This window comes from Erithacus rubecula, assembly GCF_903797595.1.
Source record: "Erithacus rubecula genome assembly, chromosome: 2".
Lineage (NCBI taxonomy): Eukaryota > Metazoa > Chordata > Aves > Passeriformes > Muscicapidae > Erithacus > Erithacus rubecula.
In genome coordinates, this window is record NC_136685.1 from 42,466,285 (window position 1) to 42,483,463 (window position 17,179).

At 40.0% G+C, this 17,179-nt stretch overlaps 1 protein-coding gene across 2 annotated transcripts in view; it reads right to left on the reverse strand.

Moving 5' to 3' along the window:
• Positions 1-5,512: 5,512 nt before the first annotated feature.
• PDSS2 (decaprenyl diphosphate synthase subunit 2) overlaps positions 5,513-17,179 on the reverse strand; it is a 110,876-nt gene continuing 99,209 nt past the window's right edge. Inside the window, exon 8 of one of the 2 annotated variants that reach the window (XM_079298762.1) lies at positions 5,513-8,619. In XM_079298762.1, the coding sequence (XP_079154888.1) occupies positions 8,461-8,619 (159 nt within the window). In that variant the 3' untranslated portion in view covers positions 5,513-8,460. The remainder of the gene's footprint in view (positions 8,620-17,179) is intronic. The other variant, XM_079298763.1, reaches the window with a different exon arrangement.

A 17,179-nucleotide genomic window follows, 5' to 3' on the forward strand; every position in this document is an offset into this window, starting at 1 on the left:
CTTTTCTCAAAAAAATAGTCACTGTCTTAGAAGCAGCTTCCCATTACTACTGCTGGGAAGCCACTCTTGAACCTTGCTCTTTGGGTGGATGGGAATCTTCCCTTCTGAATTTGCATTAACATGGGTCTCTGGCTCATGGCTACTCGATGCCCTAATCCACCTAGTTATAACCCATCTAGTATAACCTAGTCATATGCTACAGCAGAGCCTTTGAGAACAATCATGAATTTAAAAGGTGAATGCATTTTTCCAAAAGGAATTTCCCCTTGATATTGGTGAAAATTCAACCTGGACTGAATTTTTAATAGAAACTGGAAGTGTGGGGACCCGGGTTTACAAGAAGAAAAAACCCCACCTGTTCAGTGGTTATTACTACAATAGAATGTGATTGAAAGCAATTACGTTTCATAAAAGTTTATGTAAGAAATACTTCTAATCACTAGTAATGTAACCACTTTTAGCAGCAGCAGTCATCTTTAAGAAATTCTAGATGTTTAAACCTTGTTTATTTTTCTGCAAAGATATCATATTCTATCTAAAATATATCTTAGCATATTCTATCTAAAAGCCATGCATATTGCTTGTGGTCTTACACGATGTGAGTAGAGGTAGGGACATTCACAGTTTTTACACTTTGGATATAAATAAAATTGTTTGATTAAAAATAAATCTTACTAATACAGACAATTTTTCTCTAATGTTCTCCCGCTAAACCCATTTTTATGAAAATAATGATGCAAGCAACTAAATGTAATTGTAGAAAATTATTGCTAGTGATTTGCATATGAAATACACACCTTTTACAGCCTCTAGTAGCATTGTTCAACGAGCTTATAAATAGTACAGCTGAAATGCTGCAAACAGAAAACAGTTTTCGATGGGCACATGCTATGAATGAAGAAATGTTCAGACACAATGTGCAACTTGGAGAGCTTTCATCAAAACTAGCCAAGAGGGAAAAATGCCTCATTTCCTAACCACACTATGTTTTGGATAAGCTGGTCACATAGAAAAACCATCACGCTCCTCTGCAGAGAGTAAAGCTTTTAAAAAAAAGAGGGGTTTTTTTGGGGTTTTTTTTTTGGTTGGTTTTTTTTTTTTTTTTTTCCTGGGGAAAAAAAATAATCTAATCTATTGGTACTTGTTGAGATTTTTCTAATGGTTTCTGCATAACATTTCTGTAATTTGACATTTAATAACCGTTAAGATTTGAACCCTGCAATTGAGGCTAATCACTTGCTGTAGTCATTGAAGGCATAGAAAAGACTAGTTTTAAGGTATTGTTTTTGTTGCAAGTAAAATATTCACTTTTGTGTACAATTTTAAAACTAAAAATGATGAACATTCTTCTAATAATAAAGCAGAGTATTTTCAGTCTGGTATTTGGGGCAAGAGCTAAGGGAGGAAGACAAAGTGGAATAGGTTAAAAAAGGAAATGTCAAAGTAAGATTTTTTAATAATGTTGCTGCAAAATTGCACTTCTCTTAGACAATATATCAAAATATGTCTCAAATGGAATTTAATATATACACTTCTCAAAAACCAGATAAATCTGAGAACTACTGTTTTAGTTATCAGTGGAGCATCTGCCTGCCACTATTAGCCAAGAGGAATGTTCTTGTATGATGCGATCACCCTTTTCTCCTGGAGACAGACCTGCAGTTTCACCATGTGAAGTCTGTAGCACGCTGCTTTCCAGTTTAGAAGGTAAACCGTCTCGTTGTTCTTTCCATTGTGGAGAAAAAGGTTGCCTTTCCTCCAGAGATGCACAGCGACTAAGGCATTTTGCAAATAGGCATGAATTGAAGTCAACTTCACGCACTGCAGAGAAGGAATCTCCTACACAGGGGGGAGCCCGAGCATTCTCCGGCTGCTGTCGGCGCTGGGAATACGGCAGCAACGCCGGGAGCTGCGGGCAGAGCCACGCACAAGCGCGAGTGCATGAAGGGCTGCACAAAGGCTTTGGTGTATCCACGCCAACTTGTTTGTCATCCTCTTCTCCCCTTCACTACTCGGAGCAAGCTTTGTACTTTATCTTCTTGGTTATTTTAAAGGCATTTGCTGTAAGAATTTTGGCTTAATGGCCACTTTCTCTTAGCTTTAGAAAACCAGGTTTAGCCTAGAAGAGAAACACGTGAATGCTGATTATGTAAATAATTAATGCCTTTTAGGGATTGGTTTCCGAAAGGTGAAAAAAAGAGGATAATTTAATTCAAAGACCATCAGAACAGATGACTTTCAAAACTGGAAATATTCTTTCCTTTGAACTGCTTTGAGAGACTGAAAAGCTTTAGCTCTTTATTTTTTGTAAGACACTGTGCAGGTAAAAGACTTTGAAGACTACAAAGAATAAAAAAAGTTTGATATCTCACTCTTCTGTGAGATTGAAGTAGCTGACGAGAGTAGTGACAGCCAGTGCTCTGACCCAGAAGCCACTTCCTTGACAAATCTGCAGCATGGCACAGTTGCCTGAGTTAGCCTTTTGTGCTGATGAAAATTCAAATACTGCTCAGAAGAAAAAGCCACGGGGAGATCTCACCAGCAGGTGTACCCCTGAGAACACGGGTCTGGCATCCTTAGCACTGCTTGGGGCAAGAAGCACTCCCCAGCAGCTCCAGAGAAGCTTCCTTAATGTTTCCATTAAGCCAAAAGAGCTTTTCAATCTTTTAGCAACTTCTGATGAGTTCAACACTCAATCAAATATGGGCCACATGTGCATTCTTTCTTGCCAATAAGGCAAGGCACACAGTTACATTAAGAGAAGGGTTAAATTAAGAGAAGCACAGCCAGCTGATCAGGTGTGCCATCAAATCCGTGCAGTCAAATGAACCTGGCAATCCCTTTCCTTCTCCTGGCCAGAGGCAGGGCCCCTCAATTCCTGGATTCATTACCTCATCCTTTTTCTGCTAACCAGAAGTTCCACACTGGGGTCAAAGGCTGTATTAGTCCTTCTGCACTATCTGGGGAAATGGTCAAAAGCAACCAGAGTGGTAATTCTCCTGTAAGGGCCCTTTTTGCCACCAAATTCCTCGCATTTCACATATCCCAGCTTCCACATTTGAGGCATCCCACTGCCTCATGCTCTCCTCACAGTAATGCAGACAGAAGCACAGGGTGGCACTCAAATGTGCGCATGGTACCCTCTCCCCTGAGCAGAGAACAGCTCCCTTGTCAGCCTAGATGGTGGCTGGTAGGGAGGAGGAGGAAGACACGGTCATTGAATAGCTGGAATGTTGGGACAGTCTCTCCCCAGCTGAGGCACAGGCCTGCAGGGTGGGCAGGAGGGAGATTCTCTTGGAATTGCTGGAGCAGACTGGCCAATCTACCCACAGCTGGGGCCTTGATGTCTGGCCAAGTCACGAGCACCAGGTGCTGGCATACAATGATGTGCTCCATACAAACTTCCAAGGCATGGACCACAGGCACTGGATTTCATCTGGGTCTTTAGACACTTGGTTGTTAACCAGGCTGCTGTAGATCACCTCTACCACTGCTAATTCCCTCTGAGATGGATACTCTCAGTGGTTGTCCACTCTTGCCTTAAGAGTTTACAAGATCTTCTTCACAATCAACACAAGCTGCCTCCAGAGGCTGCTGATTTTCACTCCTTTTCCAATCCTTTTGTTGATGCCCCATTCCCTTGTGAGGGATCCCAGCTGCTGCTTCCTTGCTCTCTAATTCCTGACTGTTGGCTGCAGTACCACAGCACTGCAGCAGCCAGCTGATAATTAGCTCACCAGGTTGATGGCTATAATATTTATATGTATCTTGCAGCTTACTCAGGGATAAGAACTTAATGATTTCTGCCTTGTTCATGATTTCTGTCTGTTTCCCCTCCTTGTGACTGTTCTTGTTCTCGTTCTGCTGCACAACTCATTCTGCTGCACAACAGGCTCTGCCTCTCCAAATCCTCCTGCTCCCTCCTGGGAGAAGCTTTCTCCCTGACTGAGGCAATCGACTACTGCCTCCAATGTTTCTTTGTGACTATAGGGGTAACTGACTGAGTGGAGAGGTGGGTGCCTGGCTTAGTCATCTCTGCCCTCTGAGTGCTGAAGAGCTCTTAGAAGGGTTAGGCCAGGCCCAGCACAGTGTGAGAAGTGGCATCCCTTTAGCATAGCCAGGGCATCCTTTTCTCTAGTGTACTGTCACTTTTTCAGGATCCTGCAGTTGTTTGGCAGTCAGGTCTCACACCACCAGAGGTAAAAACTCTTCTAGATACCTTGCCACCCATCACCACAACCTCAGGGCACATCCCTCTGTGTTATTCCTAAATACTTAGTTAATCCTAGGAAAAGTTGGATACAGATTCTTGAGACACACTGATGTGAACATTCTGATTACCCAGGAGTACTCAAAATACTGAAGAGTTGTTGTAACAAGGTGGAAAGCAACTACCCCAGGAGGTAAAGAGGAAGGTGCTGTTGCATCTTCCACAGACTGTCTCAGAGGAAAAGACAGAAAAAGTGTAATTGTTAATTATCTCCACGAGATGGTTCCCAAAGTACTGGGACAGCAGCAACACAGAGCCCAAATACCAGATTAGGCTCAGGGCCAGAGCTTTCATCATAGTTCTCCAAGGGAAAACACAATCAAGTGCTACACAGCACAGCAAACTGCAGAAGACAAACCCAGCCTTCAACAAGCTCTCAAATAGTAATATTTACTCTTGAGCATGACAGGGAGTGGGTAAGGGAACAAATAAACCTGCATTGAGAGTAAGTCAATATCACGACCAGCAATAGCTGAGCAGGCATAAAAGGTTCACTCTAGCACACACTGGTAAAACATTTTATTATCTTGAGCCCTATGTGTTCCATCCTGGGTACTAAAAAGAATTGTGTTGGACAGCAGCTAAGCAACTCAGCTGCTCAATGAGTGCCCCCCACCATAGGATGGTGGGTTATTAGTTCTGTATAGACTAAGGATGGATACAGTCTCTCAGAGAGGTGTTTTCTGGGCTGCAGTGAAGCACATCTGGGGTTAGACATGCCCATCCAAGCTCTATGGGGTACATCCCACCCCCAGTGTCCAGCACAGAGGAGCAGGGAGCAGCGTTCCTCTCTATCCAGCTGAGGCAGTGTGAGGCCAGAGGCAGGCAAAAAAGGGCTTTTTGCATTTGCATGACTTGCTCCTTTACTAAAAGCAAATGCAAAATCATTCAAAGACTTCATAGGCAGGTGAGGGCTGTACTCTAATACTGATGAGTATAAAGGTAGTCTACTAAAGTGCCTTATGATTAAAGCCTATTTCCCCTTGGTATTTGCTGGTGCTTCAGCTCAGTGAGCATGAGTGGAGGAAAGGAGACTCTCAGACCAGAAGAGAAAGAGCTTTTTACTGAACTACTTCTATTCCTGAAACGATTTGAGACTACAATCCTAAAGGATATTGTGGGAAACTGATGCCACCAATAAAAGACACAAATTTAGTAGATTCTTCTAAAAATTCCTAACCATTAACAGATAGAGAAGTGTCTCCACACTCCACCCCAGAGAAGAGCAACAGTAAGAAAATCTGTGGGCTGAGTTAAAGACAGTTTAATAGATAAAAGGGGAAAAAATGAAAACAAAACAATGAAAAACAAGAAAGGAAAAAGCAATCACCGCCGGTCAATTGATGCCCAGACAGTCCCCAAGCAACAAATCCCTGGAACATCCCCCCTCCCCATCCCCAGTTTTTATTGCTGAGCATGATCTTGTACAACAGAGACTGTATCTGAAGCCAGCTGTCCCAGCTGTGTCTCCTCCTGCCCCTTGCCCACAACCAACCCCTCACTGGGTGTCAGAGGGAGGAGCTGAGAAAGCCTTGGCACCGTACAAACACTGCTGAGCACAGCCAGTGAGCAATCTGGTTTAGATACACATCCAAAACAAGACACTGATAGGAAATTAACTCCATCACATGTGGGATTCAATAGAACAGGATGAATTTTTTTTATTCTAATTTATTTTAAAAAGAAGCTGGGACTTTGTCCTGTATTTTGTGCATCTGTGGAATAGTGCAACAGTTCCATTATGGTGATAAGTTCGGAGGAGCAGCCACCAGGAATGTCTAGTTGAGTAGCTGAGTGACTGAAGTAAATGGTGTGAATGCCTTCCTCAGACCACAGTCCCTCTCCCTGACCTGCTTTACAGGCAGGTGGGGACAAGGAGACAAAAGTAAGGCTATGACCAGACCAGAACAGCCCTAGGGTTACACATTGCTCAGAAACTGTATGAGGTGTGAGGAGTACATTAGTACAGGAACAATACTTTCCTTGTAGTTTACCTGGAGAACACAAAACAACAAAAATTTCTGAAGAATTGCAGGCAAATATCTTAAATGTAAGATTACTTGATAATATTGATAAGGGACAATTCACATTGTTTGCTTGGTATTTTTTTAAATTAAGGTTGAATTGTTTAGGAGCAATCAGAACATTCTGGTGATAAAAATACAATAAAAAGGTGATTAATTTTTGGTGATTCCCCTTTATTGGTAACAAGTACAATTAAAAACTTGTACTTGTGTGAAAAAATAAACGAGGTGTACATAGTTTTGCAGTATGTTTGGTATTTTTTTCACACAGTTGAGGTGAAGCGACTCAGTATCTCCAGCAACCCAAGCCTTTTGCAGCCCTAAATCATTATGAACCAATTAACATAGATGTAAGACAAAGAAAAGATGATGAATGGCTCTTACTTCATGTAATACGTAAAAACAAGAGCCAAAGAAAGCTGAAATATGACTCTGGTTGAACTTTTTTATAAGGAGAACTTCAGGGAACTTCATGGGTAACTGCCTGGAATAAACTCAGTGCTTTTCTTCTGTCTTCAGCCTTCCCGCTGCAGTAACAACAGTAACTCAGGGAGAAGTGCCAGAGTCTTGGGAAGAGAGAAAATGCCAGGGTGGCAAGAGAGAAAGTGCAAGTAAGAAGGAATCTGGTGTTGAATCCATTCTCCAAATAAAGTGAGCCTTGATGCTGCTCCTAAACAAAGATTGTGACTCAAGGTTGGTTATTATACATAAATAATCATGGTATAATGTGGGCAGAATGTACACAGAATATTATGTACATTACACAGGATGTATTTTCACTGTATTTTTAGAGGATAAAGTTTTTATTTATATTTTGCATTTGGTGGAATGCAACACGCTGATCTATGACAAACAAGCTGTGCAACAGGGAGGGAGTGCAGGGGGGAAAAGAGGGAGGAGAGAATTTAACAGAAATAACTCCACTTAGTGTTTGAGTGAGGGATGTAATGAAATCTGTTTGCTGTGCTAGCTGTCTCCAGATTGGGCTGTAATTACACCACAGAAGGAAGAAAGGTAGCTGAGTCTCAATCTAGATCATTTATGTAAACTCAGCCTTCTTGTCAACGGCATTCTCAGATTGCACGCGTGCAAACCACAAAAATCATCTCCTATGAACAAAACAGAGACGGTCTCAAATTGCAGGCTTCTGATACACCTTATAAGCTGTCTGTAATTGGACTTGAAAATCCAACACACTGAGGTTCAAAACTTCTCCAGTATTTTCTGCATTTTATTCAGTGCAGTGACTACTCACAGAGGAGCATTCCTGCTTCCTTTCTACCAAAGGCCTTACAAATTAACATTTATTCGGCTTAAATTAACACAAGTGTCACAAACATAGGAAATTATTTTGTGTAAGACTCTGTTGAAACAAACTGCTGGTCTGAGGGAGAGATATTCCTTCCCACAGAAGAGTTGGAAAAATCTCATTCTTTGACCCAGAGCAACACTTTACATAGGCACAGTATAAACTCCAGGCACTCAGTTCCCTTAACAGAGCCAAATTATTATTTGAATTTTGAATTAAATATTTTAAAGCTCCTACTTACCATGCTTGACACATTCTCTCAGCAAGTTTCTCAAATACAGAACTCATTAGGCACAGGGTAATTTTACATTTGAATACATAAAGAGTGTGAGGAGACATAACTGTGCGCAGACACAGAGGGATTTTCCCCATTAATCCCCCAAACCGCCCTTCCCCTTGGATAAGGGTATGTGAATTCCCGGCTTCGGCAGCTCGCTCTCCCGGGGCAGGTTTGAGCGGGTTTCTCGTGACACCTGGATCTTCACGCCCTTCTATCCATCCATCCCTCTCTCCCTCCCTCCCTGTATCCCTCCCTCTGGCAGGAAAACCACCGGCCTCCGCCCTGGCGCCGTCCCCGCTGGTGCCCAATCAATACCGACTTATTTCCTGTCCATTTGCTGAGGTCACGGAAACGGGACTCATTAATTATTTCTACCGGTGCAGCCTCAAGTGCGCTTCTGGCACGACAAGTGAAAACCGTCCGTGACCTTTTTTCTTTCCTCTCCCGAATTTCGCTGGCGGCGGCGGCAGCGAGCGCGCGTTCCTCTGCCGGGATGGGATGAGGCGATCGGAGGTGGGAGGCAGCACCGGGTTGCTTCCACCTGTGGAGGGAGAGATGCTCCTCCCGGGGCGGCAGCTCAGGGAAACCTGGTCACGGCGTAGACAATGTTGGCCAAGGCGTCCCTGGCCTCCGAGGGAGGGAAGCGCTCCAGCGCTGCCAGCGCTCTGTTTCCGTGGCAGCGGCAGAGGTCGATGGCAGAAGTCACACCTTTGCCAGCCTTGATCGCTTCCTGCAGCTGTTGGAAAACACAGGCACATCGGTGTGGGGGGCGTTTCAGCCGTGCACAATTAACTGTGGGAGCTCAGGGCTTCTACCGCCTCTTCCCGGGGTAAAGCAAAGCCAAAGCCATCAGACAAAGCCTTTAAATCCTCTCAGCTGCTCTGTTTAGCTCCCCACCGCAGGGAAACTGTGTGCAATGTAAACTGCACCACCCGCTACTTCATCACCTGAAAGATGCTGCCTCTCCAAAGGGCACACTTAAAATAAAACAAAAATTTAAATATCTGAACATTTCAAACCTCAGCCACTGCCTGAGAGCTTTTGTTCAGAACTGGCAAACCAGCCATTTGCTCACACTCCTGTCTCCTGCAGTGAAAACCTGCATTATATGAACACCCATTCCAGCCCCTGCTTTCAGAAACCAGCATAGGATGACACAGGTGGAACGACTGTATTTTGTAACAGGGGTTTCTATTTACAGACCTCGGGATTACATTGGTCACAGTGGACAAAAACAAATTTTGTCAGTAAAACGTGGTAAACTATCATACTGAACTCATACAAACTCCATTTTATCAGTAAGGCTATGAAATTTGACAAAGGCTTGGTGATACACCATATGAAAAAGAGAATACTTTCATGGAATAACTGACATTTCACAGCAAGTTCCTGGAAAGATTTGGTACCTAAACAACTTGGATAAATGATGAGTTAAATTTCCTGTGAAACAATACAAACAAAATCTACAAAATAAAACATGCAATTTTACTCATATCTGAACTTAGCAGAAGCTCTAAACAGCTTTTATTAAGTGCTTTTTTATTTTTAATTAGGTTTTTTTGTTTTTTTTTTTTTTTTTTAACAGCATCATGAGACTGCCATGAAATACTACTACATTTCCTACTCTAAAATACAGATGTTCCCAGACCAGCTCCAGCACGATGCTTATGCCAGAACCTGGGGAAAAGGCCAGGTGGATCTTTGGGATTTGATTTTTCCAAAAGCATTACAGCATTTCATGATCTTTAACATGTCCTACATGGCTTTCACAATTATCTTACATCACTGCACCAGCTTTTTAAAAAAATGGCTTTTGTTGGATACAGGTACCTACAGTAGCAAACTATGCAGGGTTTCCCAAGTCATGTTTTTCATCAATACACAGCTCAGTGCTCAAATTATTTAAAAAAAAATACAGTGCAGTTTAAATAATATATATATATTTTAAACAAAAATCCTAGATATTATCAAATTGTAAGTCACCCACTTCCTATAGATCCTTGCATTCATACAGAATGAATGATGCTTCTTATCTGAAAGGGGATTCATTATCTGTATTTAAAGACTAAATTAGCTGAAAGCATATTACAGCAATTGAGTGCTCAAGTCCCAGTTCATAAAAATTTTATTCTCCTCCTCAGTTGGAATCTTCCTGTACTGTGTGCTGGAAAGGAACTTGCCCCAAGGCATAAATGCATCACATAGCTAATTCAAAATGTCTTCTAATGAGTGGGAATCAGCCATATTTCCAGGGCTCTGCAGCAAAGGTGAGGATAGGTGACATGAGCTGCTCTAGCAGTGTGCAAAGATGTCCCTTCCTCTTCTTTGAGGCACAACCTTGTGGGACAGTAGAACCCACACATGTTGAAGCAAGCTCTGCTGATTTGCTAAAGCTTATTAAAAAGGATTAGCATATCTTCTAATACTCATGGAAGTACATACTGGGATGTAAACAGGAAAGAAAAAAGCTCCTAGAAAGTCTTCAAATTGGTCAAAAGCCAGAGAAGCTTAGCTTAGGCATATATATGCTCACATATATGTACCATGACTTAGTTGAAAGAGCAGAGTCTGGAAAGGGGGAGAATCCTAACACAAGGACTCAATCCATTTACACGCCTGTCTGTGTAAGCCCTCAGACACATGCACTGCTTTGAAGCCAACACAATCACAAGGCTCGTGTCGAACTATAGGCAGAGGAATCACTACACAAAAATCAGACTAATCCGCTGTTGAATGTTTCCCAGCAAAGTTGAGGAATGTCAAAATGGAAAATACCTGCTCACATGGCAAGCTTTTCAGTTAGAGATCATCCTGTGCAATGAACAATTTATAGCCCTCCAAAATGTACCTGTTTTATATTTCATTTTCAGAAGCAGCTGGTCAACTCAAGTAAGCATACACAGAGGCAAAGCAGTCTGAACTAACCAGACTGCATGCCAGCTCTATTTCAGCTGGGATTGTAAAAGGGAGAAAAGAAGTACAAATTTGGCTTTTTGTAGTGGGATAATTATTTAAGACATACAGGAAATAACTCTGTAACAAACTAGGCTTCAGCAGCCTGCTGTATGCAACAGCCCCCAATTTAAGACTTTGTGAAGTTCATTACATAAAATTATTGAAGCTCAAAATTTTAGAGTGAGTATCTGAAAATATAACTGTAATATAACCAAGACTACAACTAAAGTCTTAAATTGGGGGGCAATTTAAAAAAACTAAAGACACAGAACAAAAAAAATAAAAATCAATGCATCCAGTATAGATGCTTTATTTTTAAATTTGGATATGAGCAGCTAATTTTTGCAGCAAATGATCAGAAAAGCAAAACTAACTGGTTTTATTTTTTAACTTTATAAAATTTATTTAAGCTGCCTCATTAATTTCTTCAAATATATAAGAATCTGCTCCTTTAGTCTCTACTTACATGGCATATTTAATTTTGTGCATATTTCCTCTTGTAGAAACAATTTAATCCACACAACCTTCTTCAGAATGATATTCAGTAATTAAAACTGAATACAAGTCAAAACACAGATTGCATAGCTACACTTTCCTCCAGTTGAACTGCTAGATATGCTGGAATACTGCATTTTTGCTTTTAAGCTTTTGTTCAGACCATTGGCATTAAAGCATTACTTCATTCTAGAAGTGCCAAGACTCTGAAAAAATCACCAACTGGGTTTTGGTTATTTAAATTCAGCTTAAAGAATAGTCTTGCAATGGCACAGCCAAGTTGAGGCTCAGATGAGAAGTGATCTCCACAATGTATCTGCACCATTTTACAAATCTCTGCCCTTGCAGATACTCAAAACTTAACTGAGCAAACCCACACTGGCTCTGCTTTGAGGGAGAGGCTGGACCAGACATCCCCCAGAGGTGCCTTCCAACTTCAGTGCTGTATGATTCTGTGAACAGAGTTCAAAGTGCCATGTTCCTCAGTCTGTTTGTTTAAAAAGGCAAAGAGAGGATTTCTCATCCATTCCACAGAAGTGCAGGATTTGCCTTTCACACCAACTGCTCTGGATTGCTATTGGACAGAAGAGCTGGTCTGAGGGCAGCAGGAGGTCAAAGAGGAAAGTTAGGAACTGCTGGAGTTTGGAGACTGAAGAACTAAAGGAGTCAAAAACTAAGCAGGTGTTCAAGTACAAAGTCACTAATTCCAAATCTTCTCTGCTGGGACATTTCTGCTTCATGAACCACAGGAAAGAAGATTCCTTTCACACAGTGCTACCTGTTAGGAGCAACAAATCGGGCAGGGTGGGGAGGGCTGGGAAGAATCACTGAATATATGGTGAATATTTTTGCTGTAATAGACTTTATATGCAATGGGAGAAAGAGAGCACTGAAATTCCTCTTTTTTTTTTTTTGCATTGTCCAACCTAGGATTAATTAATACAGTGGTAAAATATCAAAAGTAACTTCAGATTTTTTTTTATGTTTTAGAAGGATTAAACCAGATAATTTGCTATCTACTGAAATCTTTGAATATCATGCACTGTCTCTGATCCTGAAGTGAGCTAAAACATTCTACATTTCTGAAGTGCATAGTACTTGCTGAAACCCCAAAACCTAAAATCTAAAATTGATCTGTGGCTGAGTGACGGAATAAAGCTCAAAATGTCTACAGTGTTCTGCACTGGCTTTCCTAAAATTGTTTTCCCTTTTGTGGAACAGCATGCTTAATAAGAACTGGTGTTTTAGACTGCTGAAATGTTAACCTTAAAAAAAGTATCAACATATTTCAGAGGTGGTAGATCAATTCTGTCAATTTTTTCCTTTGTTTTTTAAAGAAGTACTTTGGAATGTTTCAGCATCCATTCTTGTGGCTGGACATAAGGTTGAGCTCTTCCTTCTCAAAAAACCCCCAATCACTTATTTGCATCACTTCATAACATCATAGGATTTAAATTGATTTTTTATAAGCTTTTGTTGGCTACATGCAGCATGATACACCAGCTGATACTCAGGCAGTATTTATCAAATATTTTATGGGAATTTTTTCTGTACAAAAGGTAAAGAAATGCATCTTCAAAGCACCAAATCACCCTGCAGAAGCCTCAATTAGTAGAAGTAATTTTCTTTATTCATCTGACAAACAGAAAATTTTTTTTACTTTAAACTGAAACCCACACTATATATAGGATGAGATCAAATGTGGGGAGGGTTGTGCCCAACAGGAGAGGAAAGATGGCCTGCTTACAGGGAACACTGCTGTTACACAGCTCTTAAAATACTCTGCCAAAAAATTACCAGCCATCCTGAGACACTGAATGATGGTACAGATTATTTATTATTTTAGAAGAGACACCAAAGCCTTTCTATGTCTTTCACAATGAACTTAACAAGACCCACTAGCTTTCAAATCTAAACAATGGCAGTTGTGAAGATTCTTTACCCAAAAGCATAATTTTCTTAAATCCCACTAATGCAAACAGTGATTAGAAACAGTTAATTGTCATCTTAGTACACACAAGCAATCAACTTTGTATTTATACTAAAACATGTGATGATTATTTGCTTTAATGAAATAAAAGTTATGCTGGATTCTCACCCAAAAGAAGTGGGAAAATACCCACTGATTACAAACAAAGATGCAACTGATTATTGGTACTGGATGTACACCTTGATAATTCAGATATTAATTAAATTTAAAAAAGAAAATTGCTTCATCTGAATGGTTTTGGATGCTTTTGTAATACCACTAACACATCCAAAAAGCCTCATCTTCACTGAATCACTGACCATGCTGTGTTTTTTATTACATGTAACAAAAGGAACTTATGGCAGTGGTTGCTCCAAAACAAACAAGACAAATCTTCATGCAAAACCAACACAGGTCATAAACATCTAAAAACAACAACCCTCTGTTTTTAACTCTGCTGCATTTCAGGAGCAAGAGGGTGAGCAGCCTGTGGCCTCCAGTCCTGTGGCACACCTCAGGATGACTCCCTAGCACGTTAACAAAGCCATGGGAAGGCTGTCCCTTAGAGCAGGGGGCTGCAGCACTCACAGGATGGCTGCACTCGCCGTGGCAGTCAGCAGAGGGGAGGGCAGGGCAGCTGCACCTCTGGCTGGCACCATGATATTGCTATTTATTAGCAGCATGGCAGTAGGCTGCCACTGAGAAACCTCCTTGTAACCAAACGTGACCTTTCCCATTTTTCTTCTCTCTTTCCTACCATATGGGAAGTCAGGATTTCAGTGCCATGCAGTGCATGAGCAGCTGGATCTACCCCATCCTGACTCATGCCTTCCAGCACTGTACAAACTCAGCTCCTCATGTAGTATACAATATTTCATATACAAACCAAGAAAGTATGTCACAGCATACTATGCCAGGCTATGCCATACTTTCCATGCCACTTTGGATAACAGACAGCAGAGCAAATGGACAGGATCACAAAAAAAAAAAAAAAAAATTGCTACATCCCCTCTCATTTGACTTAATTTATCTTTTCTGAATATTGCATTAAGAAAAGTAACAAAACTTTGCATAGCACAGTCATTGGCTGCAAAATACAAGATTTATTTCTTTCTTTAGTATTATATTAGAATTTTTCAAGATCCTTGGTCAGAAAACAACAATTATTCCTAGCTTACTCATTTCTGCTACTAGCACCATAAAGGCCTCAACTTCAGCAGAGAGTTTTTAATAAATATTATCAAATGGTAATTATTAAATTGAGAATCTCAATTTGTTGTTTGAGAACTGCATAGCTTATCTTGCATGCAAGACATATGTAACATAGATAAAAGCTTATTGATTTTAAGAAGTCTGAGATTTTTGCCACATACAAACGAAGGGGACAGGAAAGTTGCTGTTTCTTTCAATCACATACATGAAATTTGTCCCTCACATGCATTGGTACTTTCCCTTATCTGAGAAACCACTAAAAGAGCTGAAACAATTTTTTAATCTCTGGAAGAGACTTTCAAACACCACAATAATGGATCAATAATTTTTCTGGATGTGGTGTGATAATACATGAAAAAACAGAGTGAAACACTCACATACTAATGTGAGAAAATACATTCTGAACACAGACCTTAATGCTTTTGTCATATCAAAATCCTTCTGATAAAAAGATTGAGCAAAGCTGTGATGAAAAATCCCTAAAAAATTTTGTAGAACATAGTGACCTTATTGACATGACAGTCTGAGACCTAACCAAATTAACAGGAAGCATTTCACTTCTATATTTGGGTCAGAGATCTCATGAAACTTGCTAGTACAATGCAGGTATTTTTTTGTCAGTGAAAAAAATCAGGGATACCATTTTATTACAACATGCATCAAAAAAACTATTCAAAATTCTTAAGCAGTCTTAAATTGAAATAAGACTTGCCTTTAAAGGAAGCATGTTAAATATGTGGATATCACTTTTTCAAATTTACCTTCATTATTTTAATTGAAAGTGCAGCAAGCAAGGTAAAACTTTCTAAGTAGGCTAACTACTTTTCTAGATGTATATTTATGAGTTTAACTAAAGTAATAATATTTTATCTCAATAATAATATTTATCTCAATGAAGTGGCACAATAAAGTTCATAATAAAAACTACGAGAAGAAAAATAATCAAAATTTTCAGAAGTTCTACAGCTGGTTTTGGTGATCTCTGCTTTTACAAAATTAAAGAGGAGATATTTTGAAGGCTCAAAAGAAACGAGCTCCCAGGTTTTATTAGGAATGTTAAAGTACCTTTATCAACTGAATAGAAAGATGAGAAGGGACTGTGATGCTGAGAAGAAAAGACTAAGCAAGTGCACTGACTCTGGTGATGCAAGAGAAAAGACGACACAGCAAAAAGCAAAAAAAAAAAAATCCCAACAAACTAATTGGTACAGCAAAACATGCCCTTTAATTGGCTGTGTATGTGCTGGTCAAGTTATTCTGCTGGGGACAGCTACAGGTTCCTGAATTAATTTAGCATAGATATAACTAATGACCACTTTCACTTTAAACCAACAAACATAGAAAAGAGAGACATGATAGCCTAGGTTTTTGAACCTGACTTCTAAAAAGGGGAAAAAAAAAAAAAGCTTCTGTTCAAACTCACAAAAATCATGCAGATTTTTTCACTGTAATTCACCTCATAATATCTGTGCTTGTGCAAGAATTGTGCCTTCTGGCAAAAGTCAGTTGCTCAAAATACAAAACTTGAAAGTCCTTCTTTACCTTTTATTCAAATGTCCCAGTTGCCTAAGCATAATGTAAGTTTTCAAATTTAATGTGGAGGATCCAAGATCTGAAATAATTTCAGTCAAAATACAGAACAGTCTAACAAATGTTTGATTTAGTAACGCAAATTTAGATGCTTTTGTTTCCACTTTCAAAATATGGAAATGACACTGTGTGGATCAGACTTATAACAGTTAAAAGGAGAAAACTCATTCTGCACTTGCAAAAGTAAGTAATCTAGCTTAAACATTCACAGGAGTATCCCCCAGACACATCTGAAGAATAAATTTGGTGCTCTCAGTGGTGATTTAGAAGGAAGAAAACTGATACAACTGTGACCTAATAGCACAATGATTTTAAATAGCAAAGTAAGTTGAGATCCTTCTGATATTGTAAGAGGAAGGAAGGGCAGAGAGGTTTTTTAATAACCTAAATTGCAATTTTTCTTAATACACAATAATTACAATAATCTGACTTGTACTTGTGTGTTAGCCTTCCATATGAGCAGCAATCAGCCAGAGCTATAACACTCTTCAGGCCCCACTTCAAGAAGCAATTCTCTATCAGCCATGTGGCTCTGCAATTTATTATTTCCCAGTGATGCTGGAGATAACTGCCTGGACTTCATGATCTGCTTAAGACCCAGAACAAGTCAGGCCAAGCTCAGTGAGCTGGGGACACAGTGTCATCTCTCTCCACCACAAGTGTGCTGTGCTCCAATATTTAATCAGAGGAACTTTGTCAGCCATCCCTTTAAGAGTTTTAAGGTGTCCCAGCTACTTTCAGTAAAGCTACTTAGTTTAGGTCTGCTTTTACTACAGAGAAGTAGCAAATACAGTGCTATAAAGCTGAAAGTTGTAAAGGAGACTGGAAGAAACCAAATTACTGTATGTGTTTATTTTTTAATAGATGGCATGGAACTAAGGAGAGATTAAACAAAAATTAGCAGTGTACTCTACCAATAGAGAGAGACCACTGATAGGATCTAACCTGCAAATGACTCCAGAAAAAAAAAGACAGCAAAAGCCATCAGATGCCTGTTTTGAAAATTGAGTTTGGGGAAATAAATGGAAGAAATGACAGTATAAATGATTATTCAATAACTACATTATTAAATTAC